Source organism: Octodon degus, unplaced genomic scaffold (assembly GCF_000260255.1).
Source record: "Octodon degus isolate 3935 unplaced genomic scaffold, OctDeg1.0 scaffold00052, whole genome shotgun sequence".
NCBI classification, from domain to species: domain Eukaryota; kingdom Metazoa; phylum Chordata; class Mammalia; order Rodentia; family Octodontidae; genus Octodon; species Octodon degus.
In genome coordinates this window covers 11,583,246-11,607,568 of record NW_004524628.1, presented here as the reverse complement: position 1 = coordinate 11,607,568, position 24,323 = coordinate 11,583,246, and the positions used below count along the sequence as shown (strand labels likewise).

The 24,323-nt window shown below is 56.3% G+C and overlaps 1 protein-coding gene across 1 annotated transcript; it reads left to right on the top strand.

The window, feature by feature from the left end:
- The first annotated feature begins 1,083 nt into the window (after window positions 1-1,083).
- On the top strand, window positions 1,084-23,503 carry St6gal2 (ST6 beta-galactoside alpha-2,6-sialyltransferase 2). The gene is made up of 5 exons (XM_004633266.2): window positions 1,084-1,978; window positions 7,952-8,049; window positions 9,328-9,429; window positions 12,132-12,306; window positions 23,121-23,503. Exons 1-5 carry the CDS (start codon window positions 1,102-1,104, stop codon window positions 23,378-23,380), a joined length of 1,512 nt encoding a protein of 503 aa, XP_004633323.1. The 5' UTR covers window positions 1,084-1,101; the 3' UTR covers window positions 23,381-23,503.
- The last annotated feature ends 820 nt before the right edge of the window (window positions 23,504-24,323 follow it).

Below are 24,323 nucleotides of genomic sequence, written 5' to 3'. Positions count from 1 at the left end.
GGCAGGCCCATTGCCAGTTCCCAGCGACGTGTCCACAGAGCTGATGAGTAAGTGCCTAGAGCCGTCCAGCCTTGGACCTCGCCGGGACAGTCGGGCCCAGAAGGAAATGTGGACATGAAGGTATCAGATAGCGGTGACCTGGGGAGGGATGGCCCTTCCCAGAGACACTTTCCCAGAGAGCGTGAGGAGCATAACTCAGGAACAACTTCAGCTGCTATAAGGGACAGATGGACTGCCACTAGAGTGAGAAGTGCGAGCCCTGGAACCACGCTGTCGGGCTCACGTTGGCTGCTGCCTGCTATCGCAGAGGCTTTGGGTTATTTGACCTCTCTGGGCCTGTTTCCTCATCTAGAAGACCGGAGACAGCAGTGGTCCCAACCTTGCTAGCTGCTCACGAAACCAAGTAAGATAAGCCCAGTTACAAGTACAAACGGAAACCCTGCAAGTGGTCCACTGTGACTGCTTCTCCCACACTCACTTCACTGTCCCAAGTCACCCTGTGTTGCTGCAGAGGTAGAAGGATCATGTTAGGGGCACTGTTGAGGTCCACAGGCACATACCCAGCGGCGTAACACTCACCGGCAAACACATCATGGAAGCAGTGTTCATTTGGTGTCACCGGTGACCCTTGGGGCTGGGGAGAGGCCGTAGTGAGTCAGGCCTGGCCCTCACTCCCAGGAATGAATGCACAGAGGTGCTGCTGGGAAGCACGTGCTTGGAGCCTCCAGAAGTTGCTTGGGAGAGGAGCTTTGCCAAGACGGGTTTCTGCGGACGCTCATCCAACAGCTTGCTTGTCAGGTGGCCCCGAGGGCGGCTCTCCAGTGGGGAAGCAGACCCCGAATCAGGCAGAACATCAGGTCCTGAGGCACCTGCCAGGGGCCCTTTTGCCACAGGACTCTGCAGGGATGAGAGGTCCTGGCTGGAGATGTCCCAGGATTTTTGAGCCAAATTCAGCCAGCCCCCGTGGTTTTGGTGTGTGGTGCCGTAAAGTGCCCTATGCCAATGTCCACGCGATGGCTAACCACAGCTCTCGCCTGTCTTTCAGGTTCCTTGGCCTCCCGCTGCCGCTTCGGGACCCCACGCTGACCCCAGAGATCTGCCATGAAACCACACCTGAAGCAATGGAGGCAATGCATGCTCTTCGGCATATTCGCGTGGGGGCTTCTCTTCTTGGCGATCTTCATCTATTTCACGGACAGCAACCCCGCTGAGCCTGTGCCCAGCGCCCTGTCCTTCCTGGAGACACGGCGACTGCTGCCAGTGCAGGGCAGGCAGCGCGCCATCATGGGCGCCATTGTGGGTGAAGTGCATGCACACGAGCCCGCCCAGCTGCGTGTGCGCCCCGTCGGCTCCGCCCACGCAGCGCCCGCGGATGCACCAGAAGCCGACCCGGGCCCGGGCGGCGCGGGGCCTGAGGACGCGTTTTTCGTCCCCCAGGTCGGGCGGAGATCCCAAAGCGCCTTCTATACGGAGGAGGACGAGGACGACTTCTTTCTGAACCAGCCGGGCCAGTCCTCGCCGCCACGCGCCCGCCCCGTGGGGCCGGACCCCCGCAGGCGAGCGCACCGGAGGACCAGGAGCCGCAGGGCGCGCTGGCCCAGAGGCCTGGACGGGGAACGGCCGGCCGCTCCCCTGCCCGGCCTGCTGCTGCGACGGCTGTGGACAGGCGAGGCGTCGGCGCGCATGCTGAGCCCACGTCTGCAGAAGGCTATGCGCGACTACGTGCGAGCCAACAAGCACGGCGTGCGGTTCCGCGGCAGGCGCGCCCCGCGGAGGGCCCCGGCTGAACTGCTGTGCGCGCTCCGGCGCGCGCGCCCGCGCACCCTGGATGGCACCGAGCCGCCGTTTGCCGCGCTGGGGTGGAAGAGCCTGGTGCCCGCCAAGGCCCTGAGCCAGCTGCACCCACGTGGCCTGCGCAGCTGTGCCGTGGTCATGTCAGCCGGCGCCATCCTCAACTCCTCGCTGGGCGCGGAGATCGGTGGGTGTCCGGCGCGATAGCTTGCACATGGCTCTAGAGGTCGCTGGGGCTGGGGCTGGGCATGGAGGTTGGAGCAGGGAGTGTGGTCCCCAAGCCGTGCTTCTGATATCCAGGTCCTCTCTTCAGCGCCTGTCCTTAGCTGCTTTGCAGACACTGCGCTAACAAGGACCAGGAGTGGCCCTCCCGCAGGGTTTTATCCAAAGGGAGCATGCACTATGCGGATTTGAGGTTTGGGGCCCAGACAAGCCCAGGGATCCTAGAAGATGGGAGCAGGGCTGCACGGGGGGGGGCTCCTTCCACACCACATATCCGGGCTCTGGATCCACATCAGGCATGCCATGGCCGCCTCCTGAGAACAGAACAATGCACTGGGTTTCCACTGCCCTGGCCAGACTGCCTCCAAAGCCTCCAGAAGGCCCCCACACGGCGAGTTCATAGAGATGCAGAGGAAGGGTCAGGCAGGGCAGGTGGGCGTGTGGGTTCAGGTTGGTGTGGTGTGCCCAGAGGGCCTGTGGTATTCTGGAGGCAGAATCCGCCCTCGGGGTGCTCCTACCTTTGTCCTGAAAGCTGATGGGAGAGGCCCACACACTGTGCAAGTGTTCCCTCCCTTCAAGTCAGAGGCTCTGGTGTCATCACACCCCGGAACACATGTGGGGATGTCTCTGTCCACCACTAGCTCCTCGGCCAGGGAAGGTGATGCGTGCCTTCAGCACCAGTCAGGGACAGGGCGAGACACAGCACAGTGTACCCATCGGGCTGGCAGGGGCTGTGTCCCATGGGTTACGTGCACACCACCTTCCCATTTTCCCATCCTGTTTCTCCTTGTAGGCTGTGGCCTGCTTCACCTTGGCTGCAGGCTTCTCCCTGGACCAGGGACTCTGGTTGTCGCTCTGCGTCCTGAAAGAAAGGCTGTGGAGGCTCTCCTGGAACAGGAGACACTCCAGCAGGCAGGCTGGAAAGGCAGGCACTGCCAGAGTGCCCGGCGGGGAGGCTGCATGTGAAGGTTCTTAACCTAGAAGCCCCCAAGGGACATGTGGGTTTGCGGTCCGAGGTCCCCAGCCTGAAGATTTACACCAGGCTCACAGTAACACTCTGTGCGTTGCCCGCCGCGTGTATCCAAGGCCGGAGCAGACAGCCTGCAGTTTATTAGGATGGAGCAGCGATTTAGAGGTCCCTGGGGTAGAATCACACAGGTCCTTCCCCGTTCTGGGACCAATATTAATAATGGACAGGAGGGATTGAAGCATGGAATTGAAGCGTGGTGCTGCAAGGCAGGCAGCAGTCACTTCCAGTTTGGCTTGGTGTGGTTTGGCTTTAAACTCTGCATCATAAATACAGTGTTGGGGCTGCGCCTGAGCTCCAGGGAAAAGTCTCTTGCTCATTAATCCTGCATAAGTGTTCCGAGCCAGCACCTCTGCGCTGATTCTAACATTGGAAATGAGTTTGAGAGACAACGCTGGGAAGTCTGTGTTCTGGGGAAAGTGAGGAGCCAGGGCTGCATTTTTGTGGTTTCTGGTTCTGATTCCACACAGGCTGGGGGCCCTGCTGCCAGGCTTCATGTGCAGTCAGGGAGTCTTGAGTGAGGCCCTCTGTCCTGCTCAGGCCGGCTCCCTAGAATCAGATTCAGCACCTGCGTTTGCAGGATGTAAGGGCAGTGGTGCAAAACTGGTCGAAAGCAAAGCCCTTCCTGTGCTCACCATAGGCGGACATTGCTGTGGCCAGGTGACACCCTCTGCTTCACCCCTGAACGTGGCAGTGGGCAGTGCAGACCCAAGAGGTGACCGTCAAGGTGTTCACAGAAAAGGCAAATTTGTGCACAGGTCACTCGGGTTGGGCCCTCAGCGTCTACCCGGCCAAGGATTTGCCAAAGTCGGGGTCCAAGGGAGGCTCCAGCCGAGCTGAAAGCTGCCCATCTGAGCACCTGCTGCATTTGTAAGGGTGGCTGGAGGGCTGGTGTGGAACCCCGCTCCTGTGGGTATGCGCTGCAGAGGAGAGAAGCCGGTCTCGGAGGGCAGCCTGCACACTGGGTGTGTGCTTACAGTGTGGGCACGAGTGCATTGGGGGGCGACCTTACTTCCAGCACTCAGGAAAGCTGTTCACACCGTCATTCCTTCAGCAAGCACCAGCCCACCTTCCCTCTTGGCTGCTGTGCTGGACGTAGAGGTAGAGAAGGCACAGGCACAGCCCACAGATCTGTTGCACGGACCGTGCGCAGAGGGAGACTGGTGGGGCAGTTGGGCCAGACGTGCAGCAGGCAGAAGACTGGCACCTGGGGAGCAGAGGGGCAGCACGGGTGATGGGAGGGCAGTGGGCCAGGGCACAGGCAGGTGAGTGCTGTGGAGGCAGCGCAGGGACGTCCTCGGCAGTTGCCGTGGTACAGCAGGGAGTATGGCGTGGTACAATGGGAGTACAGCATGGTACAGCCCCAGCTCCGCAGCGTGTACTGCAGATGGCCTGCTCCATGCTCTGCAGCGCTGCCTGCAGGAGCCGCAGTTCTAGGTGCAGGGACGTGCAGCTGCTCACAGGCAGAGTGGTCCACAGAGTCCTGGAGGCAGAGACTGGCTGCCACCCCAGGGTGGTCCCTAGCGTTGTACCTGTCACCAGGGCCAGGATGGGCCTGCCTCCGACTCGGCCTTGCATATGCTGGGGCCTTAGGGTGGGCACTGAGGCCTGACCCCTGGTGGCCACTGCCATCTTGCTTGCTGGCAGAAGGTGGTGGGGATGGGCCAGGCCTTGGTGTGTTGCAGGCCTTGGTGTGTTGGGCCCCGGCCTGGCAGCGCCTGGCAGGAATGATCTTCGGAGTCAAGCACTCCTGGCTGCTGTACCCAAGACAGCACAGCCCACGCTTGTAGTAGCTTCTCCAGCTGCAGGCCTCACAGGACCCTGCATACTCGGGTGCACAGTGCACGTGAACTGCCTAGCTGCTGCTGTTGGTCGGGTTGCCAGGCAGTGCCCAGCCCCAAGCCCCTCCTTATCTGCACCCCTCTCCTTTCTTGCTCTAGTAGGGGTAGCCCTCAGTTCCTGTAAACACTGACCCAGGTAGAGGCCCAGGGCCTCCTTCCAGGGACACTGGGTCTGGCCCAATGCCAGGCTCTGGTCCTACTTCTGGCTCTGGTAGGGTGGCTGCAGAAGTGACAGTGGTACCAGGGTCCAGCCCTCAGCCCAAGGACTGGTGGGGGTGTCAGCCTCCAGGGCGTTTCTTAGCCTGTGCAGCCAAGGGAGAGGGTGCTTTTCATGACAGAAAGCCTGAATGAAGGCTGCATAATGGTCAGCCATGAGCCTGCAGTGGCAGGTCCAGGGGACCGGGGGACAGGGAAGCAGTGCCTCATCACCCAGAAGAAATGCGTGGCTGACGTGCGTAACTGCACATTTACATATTTGGCAGGCATTTTCTCTAGGAAGAATCAGATGAGCCTGTCCCTTTTAGCAAAATAATTGATCGTATTTGCAGCCGTGATAGAGCTCAAGCTTCTGAGAGTGCTTGGAAGTGGCTTCCCACCCTTGGAGCCCGAGGGGTCCTGCAGGCGCTGCTCACCCGCCTGTGAGGTCTTTGGTCCTCGATAAGGAGACACAACAGTCCCTCGAGGGGCCGCTTGACATACTGCCCGGGGGTGTTCACATGGGCATCGCTTCAGATTCCAAAGAGCAAGACAGGTGGATCTTCTGAAACAGCCAGGTGGATTCTTGGACTTCTACTCTAACTCATTTGCTTGAATTTTCTAAAAGTCCCCATAGTGGAAGCCTCTTAGCTTAGAGGTGAGTATTGTGGGGGAGGTCCCATGAAGGAGACCCCGCGTGGGTCTCAGGTTGGGCTCACAGCAGACCTTCAGTTCTAGGAAAAGGCTGCTCAGCTGTGTATTTCTCATGTTCCATGTTGCACCAACCTTCAGCAAGCAGCACTTGTCAGGGATCGGGGGTGTATCAGAAGAGTGTGCAGGGCCGTCTGGGAGGACCCTTAAAATAGCCCCTTCTCGGGTGCCGTCTCCCGCGCCCCCGCACGGCAGCCAAGGCATTGCAGCAGATGCAGCCAGCACGGCAAGGAGACACCAGCTGTCGCCGCGGAACTGGCCGTGGAGCTCGAGAAGGCTCAGAACGGTGCCAGCCTTCTCACTGCCTTTAAAAAAGTTATTTTTAATACAGTGTTATTTGAATCAATGCGTGGAAATTTAAAGTTTTCCTATTCTACTTTCTAAAGAGATATGATCATTATTTTTTCTTAAAGTGACCCTTAGGCTAAAAAGTAAGCATCCTGTTTGTGTAATTGATTCTTCTATCTCAAATATCATTGTTTTTTTAATATACTATTCAGTACACTATTTAATAAAATAAATTATAAAGCAGTTTATTACCAGGACCGATGTCATGCACAAGCGCTTGCCCGTGTAGCACAGCAGCGGTCCCGATGGCAGCGCAGATGGAGGTGCTTGCCAGCCAGGTTCCCAGTGCTGCCCCTCAGCGCTGTGGCTGGCGAGGCGGAGCTCAGCTCAGTCCTGGGGGCCTTGTGCACACCGGGGTGCGTATCGCGTCTGTGTCCCACCTTGGCTGTCATGGGCAGGGCCAGGCTTGGCCTTCGGGTCACCGCCTGCTGACTCTTGGCAAAAGTTCCCCTAAAGAAAGTGGCGGGTTTGCTGGCTTCACCAGGCCCCCACATGAGTGTGGTGCTCAGCACTGAGTTTGGGCTCGGGCTGCAGGCTAGAGGCAGCCTCGGGGACTCAGTAGGCTGCACGTGGTTTCCACTGAGGACCAAGGCCGTGGATGGGCATGCAGACCTGTCGAACTCTTGTCGCTCTCCAGGGCATAGGCATTACCTTGTGAATGAGGCATTGGGGACGCACATCAGATGTCCAGAAATCCCTCCCTCCTGCTCACGTTGCATGTGAGGATGACTGCACTGGGGTGTTCGTGGCCTGCCCTAAGGGAGGGGACTCAGCCCCCCTCCCCACCCTCCTCACTCGCACCCTGATTTCCCACCCTTACCCTGTCTCCTCCTTAGCCCCCGTGAAGGAATCCGTTTTCCTTGACACCTCTGAGTTGGTGGCCAGAAGATCCAGATGGAGGGATGTCTGACTGTGTGTGGGGTGCTGTGGGTGGGAGCAGAGGTGACGCCATGGACAGAAGGCGCACGCTGAAGCAGAAAGCCCTGCAGCCAGTGACACCAGGCCCCAGACCCCAAGTAGAGGCAGGCAGAAGGCTTCACAGGGGTCAGGGGTGGTTTTCTTTTTGTTTCTTCTTCCTTCCTGCTTTCCTCTCTCTTCCTCCCTCCCTCCCTCCCTTCCTTCCTTTCTCCCTTCCTTCAGAAACAAGGTCTCACTATGTGGCCCAGGCTGGGCTTTCTCTTTAAACATAAACCCTCAGCAGGAAGTGGGAAGGCAGACTGGACAGTAGAGGTTGTCCCCATTGAGAGGCGCACTGACCTTCGCCTCACCCTGCTGACCTTGGGGGGTAGGGACAGGAGGAGCAGCCCGCCTGCCCAGCACCTGCAACGCTCCTGTCCTCCATCTGCCTTCTGCAGCTGGGCACCAAGGGGGATGGCGGCACCAAGAATGTCACCCACAAGGAATAGGAGAAGATAAAGTATCCAGTGTGACTTAGGAGGCCTGCTGTGATGAGGGGTTCACGGTGTGCCGCAGTCACGTAATGGTCTGCGGTTCTGAGGCCACGCTCTTGGACGCATTTGTCCCTGCGGAGCGCCACAGTGCTCACACAGCCTGAGGTGATGTCAGCATCACGAGGCTGCGCTCACAGGACACCGGGGAATCCAGGATCCCTTCAGGTGGACAGGTGTGTGTGTTTCCACGTAAGCAGTGAGCTCATCCTAGATCAACAGTAAGTTATCTGAAAATACGTATGCAGGAATCTCAGCTTTACCAGTGATATCGGAGCAGCTTTGAGTATTAAAAGGTCTGCTAATCGATTTTCTATCGATTACATCATCCTACAGAAAAGTTAAGCATATTGCCTGTGTGCCCTTAGATTCTCACGATGCAGTGCTGAGGTTTAACTCTGCCCCTACACGTGGCTACGAGAGGGACGTTGGAAACAAGACCACCGTCCGCATCATCAACTCCCAGGTGAGGCGAGGCCCGCTCTGGGCTGTGCACTGGGTGGGTGGAGAAGTTGGCTGGCTCCGTGGCGGTGTGCTTGGGCATTGCTGTGGGTCTTGTGCTTGTGAAGACTCCGAGACAGACGGTGCAGAGGAACAGAAGAGGCAGGAGTTGCTGGGAAGAGGCTAGTGAGGCTGAAAGGAAGATCAGCCTGGACACGTGAAGGTTTGTGCTTTTAGGCAGACACTTGCCAGATGGCATTGTGTGACCTGAGGACAGGCAAACAGAAGACACGTAACACCGGGAATGGGGCTTAGCGGGTGTGGGGTGCACAGCGAGATCCCACACTCTGGGAGGCTGGGGGAGGGGTGGGGGAGGTGGAGGAGGAGTGGGGGGTGCGAACCCAGACCAGCCTGGCAACCTAGTGACTCAGTGAGATCCTGTCTCGGAGTTTCCAGAACAGTTTTTTAAGTCTGGGCATGTAGCTCAGGGTGAAGGCCCTGGGTTAAATCTCTACTGTTTAGGGGAAACTGTAGAGATTAAAAGGGAGGAAGATAAAAGCACCAAACCTGAGCGTCCATGGATGTCTCTGACGCTTCGGTTTGTTGGAAATTAGGAGATTAACAGTGTTGTTGCATGTGAAATGAGAACGCCGGTTGCCCTGCTCCTGATCGGAACGCCTTCTGTGTGGCAGAAGTATTCTCAACAAAGCACAACAATTTCTAAAGGTTTAGAACTGTTACAAAAAGGAGGCAGTCGGGGACTTCCGGCGAGCTGCCTCAGAACAAAGGGTCAGCGTCCCGCCGCGCACGAGAAGCAGCCCCACAGCGGCCCGGGTGACGCGCCCTGTGTAACTCCTGAGAGAGGAGGAAGAACCCGGCATGCTAGTGTCCATCCTCTGCACGACGCCTTCTAATCTCAGGAGAAGTAATCTGGGAAAACCCACATTCATCAGGGTGGAAATTCCAGAATGAGAGTTTACAACGATGATTGGCAGGTGAAACTGACCAATCGTGGGGGCCAGAGCGAGCCCGGAGGGAGGGCAGTGGCTGGCCTCTAGGGACTGCCCGCAGGCCGTGCGGGCCAGAGCCTGGGGACCGGGGTGCCCCCCCTTGGGGCTGGCGCCTGAACCCGCAGACACAGCGGCGCAGCGCTGGGAGAAGCGGAGGAGCGTCAGTGCGGCCCCGCAGAAGGAGCGGACCGAGAGCCTGCGCAGTCCGCCCTTGCTCCGCCTCGAGGGCGCCCGTTTCTAAAGTGTGCTTTGAAGCCTTCGAGTTTTTAACGTGATTTTTCTTGTGTTTGCAGATTCTGACCAACCCCGGCTACCACTTCATTGACAGCTCTTTGTATAAAGATGTCATTCTGGTGGCCTGGGACCCGGCCCCCTACTCCTCCAACCTTTACCTGGTGAGTGTGGCTATGGCGGCCCCCGGGTCACGTGAGCCTTGGGCCCAAGGTGGGGACTGCAGGCTAGATGCTCCGGTGGGCGGTGCTGGACTCGTGCGCAGGCGGCCCTCGGCGCCCTCGCCTCAGCCGCTGACCTGCCGTTGCGCAGGAGAAATGGACGGAAGTGGAGCTTCTCTGAACAGCTCAGAAGCTCACAGTCGCACTGAGGGGTGCCAGTTCAATTCACAGTGCTTCTGCTGTGACAGTGACAGTGACGTCGTCTATCTTGCGAAATGGCTGTGTTCAGGATTTGCAAGCAAAACAGTTACACATAATTCATAGGATTGTTTAATAATAGTCACCCAAAGAATCAAATACAAAACAATGAGATCTGTCCACACACTAGAGACCCAAGGACTCCAGCTGCGGGCCTGGATCCCATGGCACCGTCCTGCACGAGTACAGGTGGAGGCCGAGAGCCCATGACAGTGTCTTATGCACGCCGGTTGTGTACTGGACGGGCACTGTAAAGGCCAAAGGTCAGTGGTGAAAGCTAGAAAGCCTGCGCCAGCGGGAAGAAGGGTCTGCGCCAGCGGGAAGAAGGGTCTGCGCCAGCGGGAAGAAGGGTCTGCGCCAGCGGGAAGAAGGGTCTGCGCCAGCGGCTGAGGGATCCGCAGGAGCAGGAAGCGATGCTCAAGGTAAGCACCAGAGCTCCCTGAAAAGTACCCCAGCCGTCCTCGTGAGAGTGGGCACCCAAGCTCCTCTGAGGATAACAGCCGGGTTCCTGTCAGGAAAGCCAGAACGACAAGTGTCTCCAGGGCATGGAATGATGCTCCATCTTCCCTTGCAGAGCCAAGAAGCAGTGCTCAAAGTGAGGACCAGAGCTCCTGCAAAGTGAACCACAGCCATCCTCAGTGACAGCAAGGTCCCGAGTTCCTCCAGTGATGAGAACTGCCGGGTTCCTGTCAGGAAAGCCAGCGTGACAGGCTCCTCCCAGAGAAGCAACAGCACCACCTTCCCCTCCAGTTCTGTGCTGCTGGCAACAACCCTTAGGTGGGCTCTCCATACCCAGCACCACGCTGACTCGGTTCGGCTGGGTGTTACAAGCTGACCGCCCATTGTCAGTCCACCACAGACATGAAACTGGAGGTGGCTAGCTCAGAAATCCAAACTTGGGGAAGCCACAGCTCATTGTTACTTACAGGAGCCTGGCCCAGACTTTTCTTGAGTATTTCTCCTTAGCTTCTGAAAGGTAGAATTTCTGCAGTTCAGTTGCACCAGATTTATCGCCAGCCATCAAGATGCAAGCAGGGTGTGGAGGCCCTGCGGCCAGTGGTCTCCTCGCTAGGCACGCAGCTGCTGCCCTTGGTGGGGCCTCAGATGCCCAGCCAGTGGGCTGGGTTTTCAAAGAGGCTGGGAAAGGTGGACAAGGTGAGCTGAGGGAGAGATGCTTTCTGCTCTTCAAGTGCACATCCTTGACTTGGCCTGCCAGGGCCAGAGTGCGTGCAGCCTTTGCCAGCTGAACGGGGAGGACAGATCTTGGGTGCCGACAGGTGTGCAGAGGGCTGGTACCTAGATGCAAGGAGGTGACAGGGCTACTCAGGAAGGAGCCTGGGGCAGGAAAAGACAGGTTCCCTTCCCTGGCCCCATGCCTCACCCTTCCCTGTCACTGCCACCAGGATGGGAGTTTTATTTGTCACGGACACTCTTGTCTAGTCATTCTCAACAGTATCAAAGCCACAGAACCTTCTCCTCACGGAAGACTAACTGGGATCTGAATCCGTCTCTGTTGACGCCCATGGTGTCTCTCTAAAGAGAGCCTGGGGCTCACTGACCCGCTTGAGCCAAGTTTCACCCTTCTTGAGGCCAAACTTCCCGGCTTTCCCACACAGTGTATCTATGCCAAATGCATACACACAGAGCATGCAAGGAGCATGGCCCTGAGTGTCCATCAGCCCAGGCAAGAGGAGGAGCCCACACATTTGTCCCTATCTCTGGTGGTCAGCCTCCAGTGCTGGGCCTCGTGCCGGGCTACACTGACGTGCTTTCTGTCGTGTAAGATAGAATTTGGAGAGCTTACTTTTAAATATATGCTCTTTAAGCTTCGAGATCAGCACATCAGGGACCAAAACTGGCTACTTCTGTCTTTGTAAATAAAGTCTTACTAGAGCACAGCATGTATATCTATCTTTATAAATAAAGTTTTGTTACAATATAGCCTTCCCATCTGTCTTTATAAACAAAAACATAGCATGTCCATCTAGCTTTATAAATGAAGTTTTATTATAATACACTGTGCCATCTGTCTTCATAAATAGTTTTATTAGAATAGTGTAATCATCTGTCTTTACAAATAAAGTTTTATTAGGACACAGCATGACTACTGCATAGACACTGTCTGGCTGCTTCCGTGTGCTGTGTGGTAGAGGTGAGCAGGGGTTCTGGACACCCTATGGCCTGCTGACCCTCAGGTGTCCACTGCACTGTCCTTTGCAGGAAATGTCTGTTGACCCTGATCCAGGTCATCGGTCTTGCTTTTCACCTGCTGAGACCAGAACCCTGGTCTCTCTGTGCACGTGTCCCAGAGGAGGCATCTCTAGCCTCTTGTAGACCGGAGTCAGGCGCCGCCCCCCTCCTGCCCCAGCCTGGGCTTGTGCCTCTACCCACAGGCTGCCCAGTCTCCTTGTCACGGTGTTCTTGACTGGACTCTCTTTCTTCTTCAGTGGTACAAGAAGCCAGATTACAACCTGTTCACTCCATATATTCAGCACCGTCAGAGCAACCCAGCTCAGCCGTTCTACATTCTGCACCCAAAGTTTATATGGCAGCTCTGGGACATCATCCAGGAGAACACGAAGGAGAAGATCCAGCCTAATCCACCATCCTCGGGCTTCATCGGTAGGTGTGGAGAGGTGATAGGGCAACTGGGAGAGGGTTGGGGTCTTCCTGCTTAAGGAGCAGACAGTCACGGTGCACGGGAGCAGTTAGCAGTGAGGCGGCTGTGGAGAGGAACCAAGGCAGAGAGTGGCACTGTCCCATTGCCCATGACTGAGACAGAGTGCTCTAGAGTTTCAGGCTGGAGCACAAGGACCGCCTCACTTCCTGTCATGTCTCTGGAGGTCAGGATGGCTCCCATTCCAGGTAGCTTGGAAAGGGGCTGTCAGTAGTGTTTTGCTTCCTCCTGGATGGCCACACATGTACGTCCAGCCTCTGGGCAGAAATAGCTATGGGTAGGCGCAACTGGGACCACTGGCCGTGTGCTGTAGGTGTCTCCTGTGATGGTCCCCACGTCATGGTGTCGGGCCCAGGGTCTTCTCACTGAACCACATCCCCAGGCTTTTTTTATTGCTTGAAACAGACTCTGATAAATTCCTTAATTGCCCAGGTGGACTAAAACTTTTGATCCTCCTGCCTCAGCCTCCTAGATGCTGGGATTATATGGGTGCACCACCTGCCAGGTGATTCGGGCAGTTCGGTGCGCATGCGAGAATTCTTGTTCCTAAAGAAGGTAGTAAGGGTCTCTGGTCTCTTCAGCCCAGGGCTGCAGACCTGTGCTGTCCCTTGCTCTGCTGGTGGTGAGGGCAAACTCAGGCTCTGGCTGGCCTCCCTATGGGAGGCACTCAGGGACCTGTGAGGATTTCACTGCTCTCTATGCCAGACTTGCTTGTTCCCATTGCTTATGTGACGCCCTTGGGAGCTGGGTGTGTGACCCTGGGGAGGGAACAAGGTGTGTGAGGTCGCTGGCGGGGGAGGACTCTGCTGAGGCCAGCGCTGCGGGCTCCCCGGCTCCTGAGCTCACGTTCCAGCTGGGCCCTGTGGAGAGGATGGCCACCCTGAGCTCACATTTTGGCCCTCTGTTTCCAAATCGCTCTTTTGCAGTCCCGCATTCCCCATCTTCTGTGCAGTTTCCTGTTAACTTAGGAAAGAAAATTACAACCTGGCTGTGTGCTGAAGGCTGAGCAGGGTACGGCAGTGCTCCGAGGTGCAGGGGCATAGCAGGCGTTTAATGAAGTCTTTCTCAGTTATTGCCGTGAATTCTTGTGACTGGTTGATTAGGGCAGAAGTTTGCAGCAGAGTTGAGGGTCTGACAGACATAATTACCGTGAGTGCAGTTTTAACAATTCAGTTAGGCTGTCGCAGCTGAGAGAAGCTCTCTCCCGTGTGTGCGTGTGTTGAAAGAATCAAGCCACGTCGCACCTTTCCTTCCTCGCGGTCTGCGGACAGCCTGCAGCTTGCTGAGGCCCCGGCCCTTTAAGACTTCCTGTGCGTGAAAGGTGACTGGTTCACGTCCCAGGAGAGCTGGCTGGGCTGCCTGGATTGCGCTGGATTCTGTCTGCCACTTGCCTACTCTCCAATCTCGGCACATCGCTTAGTCCCTAGACACATGGTAGCCTCAGATGAGAAACAGGGATGGCAGTAAAGCCCTCTGAGGATGCTGAGGATGAGGGAGCTGGCCAGCGAGCAGCCATTCTTGTTTTCTAGCAGGGACCAGTACCGTACCTACCTGTAAGCCACGAGCGACTATTTCAATTTCAGCTAATTGAATTACATAAGCGGACAGCTCCTGGTTCTGAGCTGCCACCACCACGCACTCCTGGAGGCTGCCATCCCGCAGGGCACAGACAGACAGAGCCTTCTCTGGCCCTGGGAAGCAGAGTTGCCAGTCAGAAAGGAAAGGAAGACAGCAAGTGCACAGGGAGTCTTACAGCTCCGCAGAGGGCTGCGCTCCAGCTGTGGGGGGGCATCCGTAAGTCCACTTGTTGCCCCAGCTGTGCCACTGTGGGGTGTGCGGGCCCTCGCCAGGGTGGCTGTGGGGACAGCCTGGGCAGCTCTGCCAGCACCCGCATACCCCGGTGCAGGTACGCTTTATCCCTCCTCTTTGATCCTGACCAGACAGGCAGATTGTGCAGTCTGTCACAGCGTTTATCAGACTTTCTTTGACAGCAGTGGAATGATGTCACCCATGTCTCAGTCTGTCTGCGTAGAACTTTTAGAAAATCAGTGAGGTTGTCTTTTCTTCTGCTATCACAAAGCTCCCCACGCTTGCAGTTTGCTCCGAGGACATGTTGAGAAGCGTTGACTCGGGTTAGGGCTGTTCTTCCACGTGCTTGCCTCCAGCCTCAGCTCCTAGCTGCAGCCCCTGCGTGGAACCTCTGCAAGTTTAGGTGCCCGTGTGCATGGCCATTGTTGTGCTGGTGCCTGTCAGCAGGGCAGTCCCAAGCTGGGAAGCCCTTGAGAGGTGAGTGTGAGACTCGTCCTCTGTACCAACAGGGCTTCATCTGCAGTGAGGAGCGGGCTCACCCTGATCACCCCGCTTCTAGACCAGTGCTGACATTTCCTTAGTGGGTGCAGGAGCTTGCGAGTGTCAGAGGGTTGGACTGCTGGAGATGGCAACTGCGGACTGTCTCTGTCAGGAAGTAGATCCAGAGGGGTCTGGTCTCCAAGGAGACGCTTCTGGGAGCCCCAGGTCCAGAGGGTGCTGTTCAGAGGCTGCTGGGCCAGAGCTCAGGAGTCCCGAGGCAGCTAAACCTCCCAGTCTCAGCGAGACGTCATTCCTCACAGCACAGGCCGCTCCGAGCTTGCCTGTGCCTGGGCCCACTGACGGGCGCGGCACCTGATCCAGCCACCTTCCAGGACCCCACGCGTGAGCACCAGCACTGTCTCACCCGCCCTGGCCCCACCACCTCATTGTGCCTTAGTCTATCTCCAGAAGCCACCAGAGTCTTGACAGGAGTCACATTGCTGAAAAGTCCAAAGTTGCCTCCAAGACTCAAGCAAACTCTGGCTTTGAGCCCCTGTGAGAGGTAAAAAGAAAGCAGAGCCCACCTGACAGGCAGTGGCTCAGGGCAGACATTCCCTTTCCAGAAAAGAGACACGAGGAGGGAGTGCAACCAGAGCGAGACCGAAATCCAGCAAAGCAGACGTTAACTCTAGTTCTGTGCTCAGCACCAGGCAAATTGTAATGCATGCAAGCTCGCAGGGCTGGGGCAGGCCCTCCCTGCGGCGCTGCTGGCTGTAGCCCTCGTGGCCTTGCTGTCCAGCTGGCTTTGCCCTGGCCCAGCCTTCTCCTCACCAGCTTCTCCGCTCTTCTGGGGTCCCCGCTGCATTTGGCTTCCCACTCAGTTTCTCTCACTGCCCTCTCCGACACACTGCCTGGCTTCTCAGGCCTTCCAGAAACTAGATAGAAGCCTCCTGACTGCACAGCTCTTGCATTCTGAATGCTGGTAAAAGCAGCGCCATGTGATTGGGGGCCAGGTCTGCCGCCGTGGAGCAGCAGCAGGCTCTGTGGAGTCACAGTGGCAGAGGCCGCGAGCGCCTGGCGGCTGAACTCGGAAGCACTTCTCGCGGCCTCCCTGAGTGAGCTGGCTCCTGAGGCTCTCTTCTCAAAGCAAAGCTTTATGGTTTTTCACATTTGACTCTTCCACGGGCTTTTGCTGATTCCCAGGTTGTCCTGAAGGCATCCTTCCTATTGCTCTGATGCAAAATATTCGGCTCTCTTGATTCTAGTCTTTTCAGCAAGTGTGCCCTCCATGCCGTGGCAGGGTAGGAAGTACTTCCTTGCTATTAAAACTACAGCTATTCATCTTTTGGCTCTAATGTTTGCTCCTGATTCTCACTGCAGACCTGGTTAAAGGCAGCCAGTGGTTCCCGTGCCACAGCCCGAACGTTGGGCTACTCTGAAATTCCCACTGCCAGATTACTTAGCCTGCTGTCCCTTGTCTTAGTCTTGCCCAGAGTCTCAGAACACAGGCAAACACAGACACGTTTTCTGCCAGAGCATAACATACATGGGCCGTAGTCCAGCTGGCAGTGGAGTCTCGGTTCCCAACAGAACCTTCTGAGTGGTCTTTCTGTCCACGTTTCTGTCCGTATTCTGGTGCTTTGAACTCTGTCTAGAATTTCCCACCAGGCTTAAACTGCAGCAGTTTAGGGCTTCTCCGTATGGCATCTCCAAACTTTTCTGAAGTCCTCCCACGAACCCTTCCCAAGGCGTCTACGTCCCGTGTCAGGTCCAATCACAGCAGTGGGGCTGCTCTTCCTGCATTGCTTTCCTGCCGCTCGGCTCGGTGCCCACATCCACAACTCATAGGAGGAGGAGTTTACTTCGGGTCACAGGTATAGACTACGGTCAGGTGACTTCAGGGCAGACACAGGGTGGCGGAGGGACATGGGCAGGAAAGGACATCAACCCCACACATCAGAACACAGCGAGGAAGGAGGCTCAGGAGAGGGCGATGCAGCACTCCGGGTCACAGCCCCAGTGAGCCCCCTTTACCCAAGTAGCTCCGTGTTTCACAACATCCTGCTGTCCCTGCCGTGGTCCAAGGGCTTACTGTCCCTAAACCCTGTGTTTAAGTCCCAGCCCTGGGCGATGGTGTTTGGCCTCTCAGCCCTCAGGGTTGCAACACATGCATTTCTGTTGTTTGTAATTCCCCCATTTTAACAGCAGCTTGGACAGATGAAGGCCTTTGGCAACAAATTCCCCTGGGGAAGCAGGGCCGCCTCCCTAAGCAGCCCCAGAGCTGGCTCCAAGAGGCAGTGTCGGGGCTCACTGATCTCACAGCCTGTCCCCTTCAGGCTTGGAGCTGGGGGTGTGCCCATGCACGTGCAAGTCCTGCAGGGGTGCAGATGCCGGCACCCACACTGGAGCCAGTGCCCATGAGTGGGCTGAGCCCTTGTCCCCTGCTTGGGACAGGTGCGTCACCATGTCCAGTGGGGGAGGAAGTCGGGCTTCCTCATGGATCAGATGTAAGCAGAAACATGGAGTTTGTAACCAAATAAATGTTTTGTTTCGTCTGATCATATAGGATTTCTTTTTCTGCTTTGAGAGAAAGAACAAAACCATCTTAGCATTTGAGGATCACATTGCCCTGGCGTAGAAAGAAGCCGGTGCTGAAAGCTTCTTCTGCACAACGTTGTTGACCCAGTGTCTTGCTTCAGAAGTTCACCACCACATACAGAGAAAATTCATCCAAGTTAGAATTTATTATGCTTTTTAAATAGTCACTGCCGTGCAGAACCTGGGAAAGGTTCTAATGATACAATGTAAACAGGTACTCCTACAAGTGCATTAAATTATACTTTCATCACACACTCATTTTGATATTAATAAGATACATTGTTAAAGTTTTAATGTCTGCGATATATGTGAAGTTAGTCCTCTCAGATTGCCATGGGAGTATTTTAAAATCGTGTTGTCTGCTTTTAGCATCAGATCCCTCTCGTTCCCGCACAGTTCTCTCTCCCAGGACATTTTGGACCCAAATCATCATGCAGAGGTGAATGTTTACTGAATTAAGCATGAAAACTGCACCCAAATGCGACACAGTGATTACTTACTTAGTTTTCAAGACTAAAGTAACCTTGCAGGTGTGTTTTGACTTTAGGTAACAAGGTGGTTATGTGGACGTGCATGGTAACCCGAAGAAAGCTTTGAGGAATCCTGTTGCACTGATGCCTGTTACCTGGGCAGCGGTGGCACACGCGTTTTCTTTTAAGACAACAGTGTTAATGTTTGAGTTGTTTTCTCTCAACTCAAACCTCACTGTTAAAGGTTAGGTTGCAGGGCTGGCATTTGCGATACGTGCGTGGGGCGGGGGCTGCCCCATGTGCGCTCCTCTCTGGAAGCCTCCCTCGCTGTCCTAGTGGCTTAGGGACACCGTTCACCCACAGAATCCTGTGGCCCAAAGCTCTTACCGAGCCTCAGAGGAGGCTTCGCACACAGCCTTTTGGAAGAGTGCATAGAGCTCTCCACACCTGTGAACAGGCAGAACGTTACTAACTAAACGCGTAGACACTGTGGCGCACCACATCATCCACCTCTTTTGGTGCTAAACATGTTGCTTCAGTGTATGTGTGTGAGTCGGGACTGCAAGCAGTTCTGAGCGCTGGCGGGGGCCCCCAGGAGGCACTTGTGGACCAACTGAGTGGGTGAGTGAGGGGTGGGAGGTGGAGCTGCGGGCTTTAGGCTCCGGCCCACTTTGAGCCTACTGATCTCACCTGCAGGTGCCCGCCTCCTTGCCTGGGGGAGACCAAGAGCAGACCTGGGCCCATCTTGGCTCTCGGGGCCACCTTGAGTGGGGTGCCCTGACAGGCCCGACTCTTCCGCCCCTACACGAAGGTGCTCACAGTCCTTGCTCCACAGAGCCATGCTGGGGATGGCCACTACTTATTGTCACTGTAGGGCATCTAACCAAAAACATCATCCTAAACTAAGACTGCTCCCAGACAGAGAAGGACCACCCTCCCCTCACGGCCTACACCGAAGGCAAAGCCAGCTCTGTATTCCTTTGATGCCACGGAGGCCATTCAGCTATGTCACATAGGTTATTGCAGCTTGTGCGGCTCCTTAGTTGCGAGGAGTTCGTTTGTTTCAGAACCTTCAGTCTCCCCAGTTACGCACACTGAGAAGCCATCACTAGGGCTGTGGACCATGCTGTGAGTCTGTTCTACATGTGACATATAGCAGCTTCTTCCTTCAAAGTGTTTCTTCAAGGCAAAGTCCCCGCAGTTCCAGTGGCAGATGGCGTGGCTTTCTGGTGGTGAGATAGTGCTGGGGTGTCCCAGCTGTCACCCAGAGGCTTACCAGTGGCTGCCACCACGTCATCCTCAGCGGGAGGCAGCCTGGGAACACGTTGGAGCTGTCTTCCATGTCCTGCTGCTTCTCCCAAGAGGCAGGAAGGGGTCCTCAGATCTATGAAGAGCTACGTGTAGTCTTACAATTACGAGGCAGGCATCAACAAGGCAACTTAGAAGACCCACAAAAACTGGGTTCTTTGGAGCAGAGCTTTCTTGTCATTAGGCTTCTTGCCCTCGGCCCTTCTGGAGCCCCCACTCACGTCTAGGAGCCAGACCCCTCTTCTGTGGTGGACGCTTCGAGGTTTTATCTTGCTGTGTGGTGCAGGGAAGGTGCTGGCGGCTGTCCGCAGGCTGACAGTGGGGAGCTTTGCTTGGGATCCCGCGGCTTCTGTTTCAGCCTCCCCATGTTACCCATCTTCCCTGGGAGTCAGGTGACTTGCTGGGGTCAGGAATCCTGCAGAGCACTGGCCGCCTGTGTTGGAATGTGTCAGGGAGAGTGTGGTCCAGCTTGATCGGGCAGGAGGTGATGTGCCGGTGCCTGTCCCACACACCTGCCATGCGGGCTGTGCACAGGGTGCGGTGGCCGGAGTTCTACTATAAAAACCAGCACCCCACCCTCTCTTTTCAGAGGCCACCTCTACTGGCTGATTGCTGAAATTCACAGAGGCAGGCGTGTCATTTCAGCCAATTTAATACCTCCACAAGAGTACTATGCTTAAAAATAAGTTATAGCTTCCTTTCTTTTTCATTTTATGTGCATTTTGGGTTCTAATTTTCCAATATATGCTCCAGATTCAGGAGATCAGCACAAAATAGCAAGCCTCTTAACATGCTCGCTTGTGTGATTTTGTGAAATGCAGCACAGCTTTTTAAAGTTTCCTGCAGATAATGGACCAGCCAATACAATGAAAATGGCTAAAAGTTGCCTGCAAGTATTACGTTCTCTTCTTTAGTGTAGGAGGTGCTTCTTAGATTATTATTTTATCACATCAAGCTCCAATTTCCAAACCATCTTTTAATCATAGATACTTTCTGGAAATAGCACTTGCAAGTCACGTGTCCTCTGCGAGAAGCTTTTCGCCAGCTCTCACTGTTCCCCATTTCCTGATGGAATCTGAGGCGCAATCCCAGGACAGCGGCTGGCAGCCCACCAGCCTGGGCGCCCAGCGCGCTCAGCCTCGGCCCCTCACTGCTTCTTCAGAGCAGGGTTCAGCCGCGTGCTGTGGACAACCGCAGAAACGCCCCCTTGGCTTCACGCATGAATTGGGTTCGTGCATTTCAGAGTTGGTGTCAACCCCTGCTTTCCTGCTACGAGGCGAAGTGTGCTCTCCTTTGTACCCATAACCCACTTTGCTATTTCATGAAGGGTATTTTCATCCAGGGGAAAATTCTGCCAGGGGAGAAGCGACCCTCAAGTCGCTTGAGTCGTCACAGCTGAGCTCAACGCCAGTGACTGCTGGGCAGTGCTCCACTGAGCACGCATCTGCCGTGCACGGGGCTGTGCAGAGAGCCCCATGCATTCAGGATTTGCACCATCTGAGCATGGGTTCAAGTGTGCTTCCTATCTGGGTTTCGTAGCAAATAAATAAGTGTCCATCTGCTAATTATGCTGAATCATGTAACATGACATTTTATTAAGACAAGTTGAAATGCTTTTAATTAGTTTGATAATTATGTTGCTTTATACAATATTTAAAAACATGCAATTTGGCAAGCGAATACCTCCTAGCTCATAATTGCTTAGAAAAAAGTAATACTATTTATCTGCAGACGAATCCTTCATATGGACTCATCTGTAAAACTTGGCCGCCTAAGAGACATTAACAGTCGGATTCTGAGTAAAGATCTCAGATAGCTGGCTGTGTGCCCCTTGGCGGGCTTGGGAAAATGCACCACAAAGCACTTAATAACCATCAACTTTTCAAAAGTCCAACTCCAAACTGAAAGCAGTCAAACTCTTATTACTGATGAAAGCAATTAATTTGGGTGGCTAATAAATAAAAAGTCCCCTAGGTGATTTTTAGAAACTGTTCTTCCCTGAATTATCCAGTATTAGGTGATGTGCACCCTTCGTGCATCTCAGGAAATCTGAGCAGCGGACAGAGAGGAAATGAAGGAGGCAGTCTGTGGCGTCTTTGTCACACGCAGGTGGGCAGTGCCCGGGCCAGCCTGGCACGAGGATAGGATTGTGAGTGCACAGGGGCTCCAGCGCCCCACGCCTGGGGTCTGCGCGAGGTTTGTACAGCAGCACGACTGCTTAGCCTTGGGCTAGCGTCTGGGAGCCTGACTTGGGGAGCCCCCACCTGCAGCGATTGGGCTGCCTGTGCTGCTGCTGCTTGTGCAGCAAGGAGCTCACACTGAGCGCATGCCTGTCCTTCCAAAGGCCAGGACCCGGGGACCTGCTGGCAGGGCTGCGTGCGTGAGCAGTGCCCCAGGGAGCTCCAAGAGCCGCATTTCTGACAGGCTTCCCTGGCCCGCGGTGCTTCAGAGGTGCTGTTCTCCTAGTCCCTTTGGGTGGTTAAGCAGCAGGTGCCACCCTCTGACAGTCTCGGAGACGGGAGGTCCAGGCCAGGGTGCGGCCAGGCCAGCTCCTGGGGAGTGCACGCCCCGGCTTCTGGCTGGGAGAGCCAGCGGCCCCATCTCCACGTAGGAGGATGCTGGTGATACGCGTGATGCTGCACCTTCAGAAGAGTTCACTCCTAAGGCCACCAGCCTGGGTCCAGGGTTCCACCAGGCCTGCTGGGGGATGCTGTCAGCTCATTGCTGGAGACCACGGGCGTCATCCCTGGTGGCCGAAGCCTTGGGGACCTGCGCCTGGGTCCCTCCCCGCGCCTCTCCTTTGCTGGCTGTGCCCTGCATCCTCTGCCGTAATGAAGACCAACTGTGAGTGCAGCTGTGTGCAAGGCCTTGGGACCCAGGTGTAAATCTCCAGTCCTAGGGCCGCCTTGGGGCTTCCACAGCACCCCTGGGGTCCCAGTGCTAACAGCTAGAAAGCTCCCTCCGCATGATGTTTAGGTTGGCTCGACCATCTGTAAATACTGAGGTGAGAGTTTTAGGTCAGCTTTCATCTTTTTGAAAGAAAGTTGATGGGAAGCCCAGCAATTTTTCCTGGGCCAGGCTTGAGTGTCTGAGGCTGCTGGCCAGGCTCCGCGGGCAGGAGGCGCTGCTCCCTTCTGGCCCCGCCCCGCCCGCCCCTCCCTGCGGTCCTTTGCTCTCAGCTCCGCAGCGCTCTTCTGTGCTTCCACGCGTGGGCGGCACCCAAGTTCCCTTGCAAATCCTGAAGAAATTTCTTCCTCAGCTTTCTGGGAACTGGTTAAAGTGCTACTAAAGACTCTTAGAAAAACTGATATATAGGTTTAGCCACATTTAATAATGACTTTAAGTTTTTATAATATGACGGATTCTGAACTTAAATGCAAATTTATGTGTCCATAATAGCCTTAAGAAAATTAAAATGGACAGTGTGCATATCCAAACGAATGAGCCGTGCTGACTGAAGAAGCCGAAAGCATTCGTGCTCTCCTCCTCGGCTCGCATACATCTCCCCGGCCGCCTGGCACGTACAGCTGGCGAGCCGCAGGCAGGCCTTCCTTCCGGGGAAAGCCTCTGCGCCAGTCCCCGTACCGGTGCCGTCGCTGGCGGCCCTTGCAGCTGGGGGGACTCTGCACGCTGGGCGCTCGGAGCTGGGCTCCCCTCCTCCCACGCTTCCATCCTCTCTCAAGACTCCAGATGCTTCCTGCGTGCAGCGCCGCGGAAGCGACCGCGTGGGGTAAGGGAGGCGAGACGCACCGCGTCCGCTGCGGCCGGCGCGCTGCTCGCTGAGCACTTTCTCCGTACTCCGGGTGGGGTTCCCCGCGTCCCACGGCTGCGCGTGTGCTCGCCTGTGGTGCCGTGCCCCGGACACGCCCACGGCCAGCGGGCAGCGTGGGCCCAGGGCAGGTGGCGTGAGACGCGCCGGAGCTGAGAGCGCGGCGCTGAGGACGCTCGCCGCCGCCCAGAGTGTGCGGCCGCTGCCCGCGGAGCCACGCGCCCCCTGCGGGGTTGTGGCGCTGAGGTGTGGAGACCACCGAAGCGGCCCTGCCCGCCCGCCTCCGCGCTCTCTTCGGCGCTCACGGCCCCTTTCTCCCCTGCAGGCATTGTCATCATGATGTCCCTGTGCGAGGAAGTGCACGTGTACGAGTACATCCCGTCCGTGCGGCAGACGGAGCTCTGCCACTACCACGAGCTCTACTACGACGCGGCCTGCACGCTGGGCGCCTACCACCCGCTGCTCTTCGAGAAGCTGCTCGTGCAGCGCCTCAACACGGGCTCGCAGGCCGACCTGCACCGCAAGGGCAAGGTGGTGCTGCCTGGCTTCCGGGCGGCCCGGTGCCCCGGAGAGGCCCGCGCCTAGGAGGGCACCGGGAGCCCCCGCACGGAGAGGCGCCGCGCCGTCCTCGGGCCGCAGAGCGCGCTGGAGGCTGGATCCAGGCCGCACGGAGCGGGCCCTGCGCTGCGCCGAGGCAGGAGGCCACGAGGGCTGTCCCCTCCAAGCCACTGAGTAGTTCTAGTGCTTTGAGTACAGAAATGGAACTTTACAGAAAGCACTCAAAAAAGAAGTAAGGAAAAGACCAGATAGAAATGAGAGCTCGCGTGCCTCGCGAAGTGCTGGCCTTATAGGTCAGGGCTGCCCCGATCGGAATGGCCAGGACTGTGGACCTCACTGCTGCTGGAGACCGAGAGGGGTTCTGTCTAGAACCACCCCGGCGGAGGTGGGTGGAGCTGTCCTGACGCACACAGCACCTTCAAGGCCCGCTGTTGTCTGCGCGCAGCATCCTCGAGCAGAGGAGCTGGACAGCACAAAGCCCTGTGGGTCAGGGTGTGAGTTCCGGCTCTGCCTCCCCTGACCGCCCCGCGCTCTGCTCCCTGTATCAGGACCCGGTGCTGATAGCTGGCCACTCCAGAAACAGCCGGACCCTGAGGACACCCCCAGGAGGCCTTGTATTTCAGGACTCACCTGCTGCGTCAGTCTAGGCAGCGTCTCCAGGGTCACCCAGTGTCCCAGGTGGTGGCCTTTCTACCTTAAGTCCCTGGCCTGCAGTTCCACCCCCAGCTGGCACATGTGGCAGTGGTGTGGCCCTGCAGGGAACACCAGGGACACCCTGCCCTTCTTCTCTGGGATTTTAGCAGCTGCCACACGCCTGACAACCACTTCTCCCCGTTGAGTGCGTCAGAGTCCAGCCTGCTTCCACAGGGGTGTCATCTGTTAGCAGCATGACAAAGCCATACAACTAAGCAAAAGTGTGCGACAGCATTGCTCTTTAACGAGGACAATCTGTGCCTGCTCAGACGGAGCA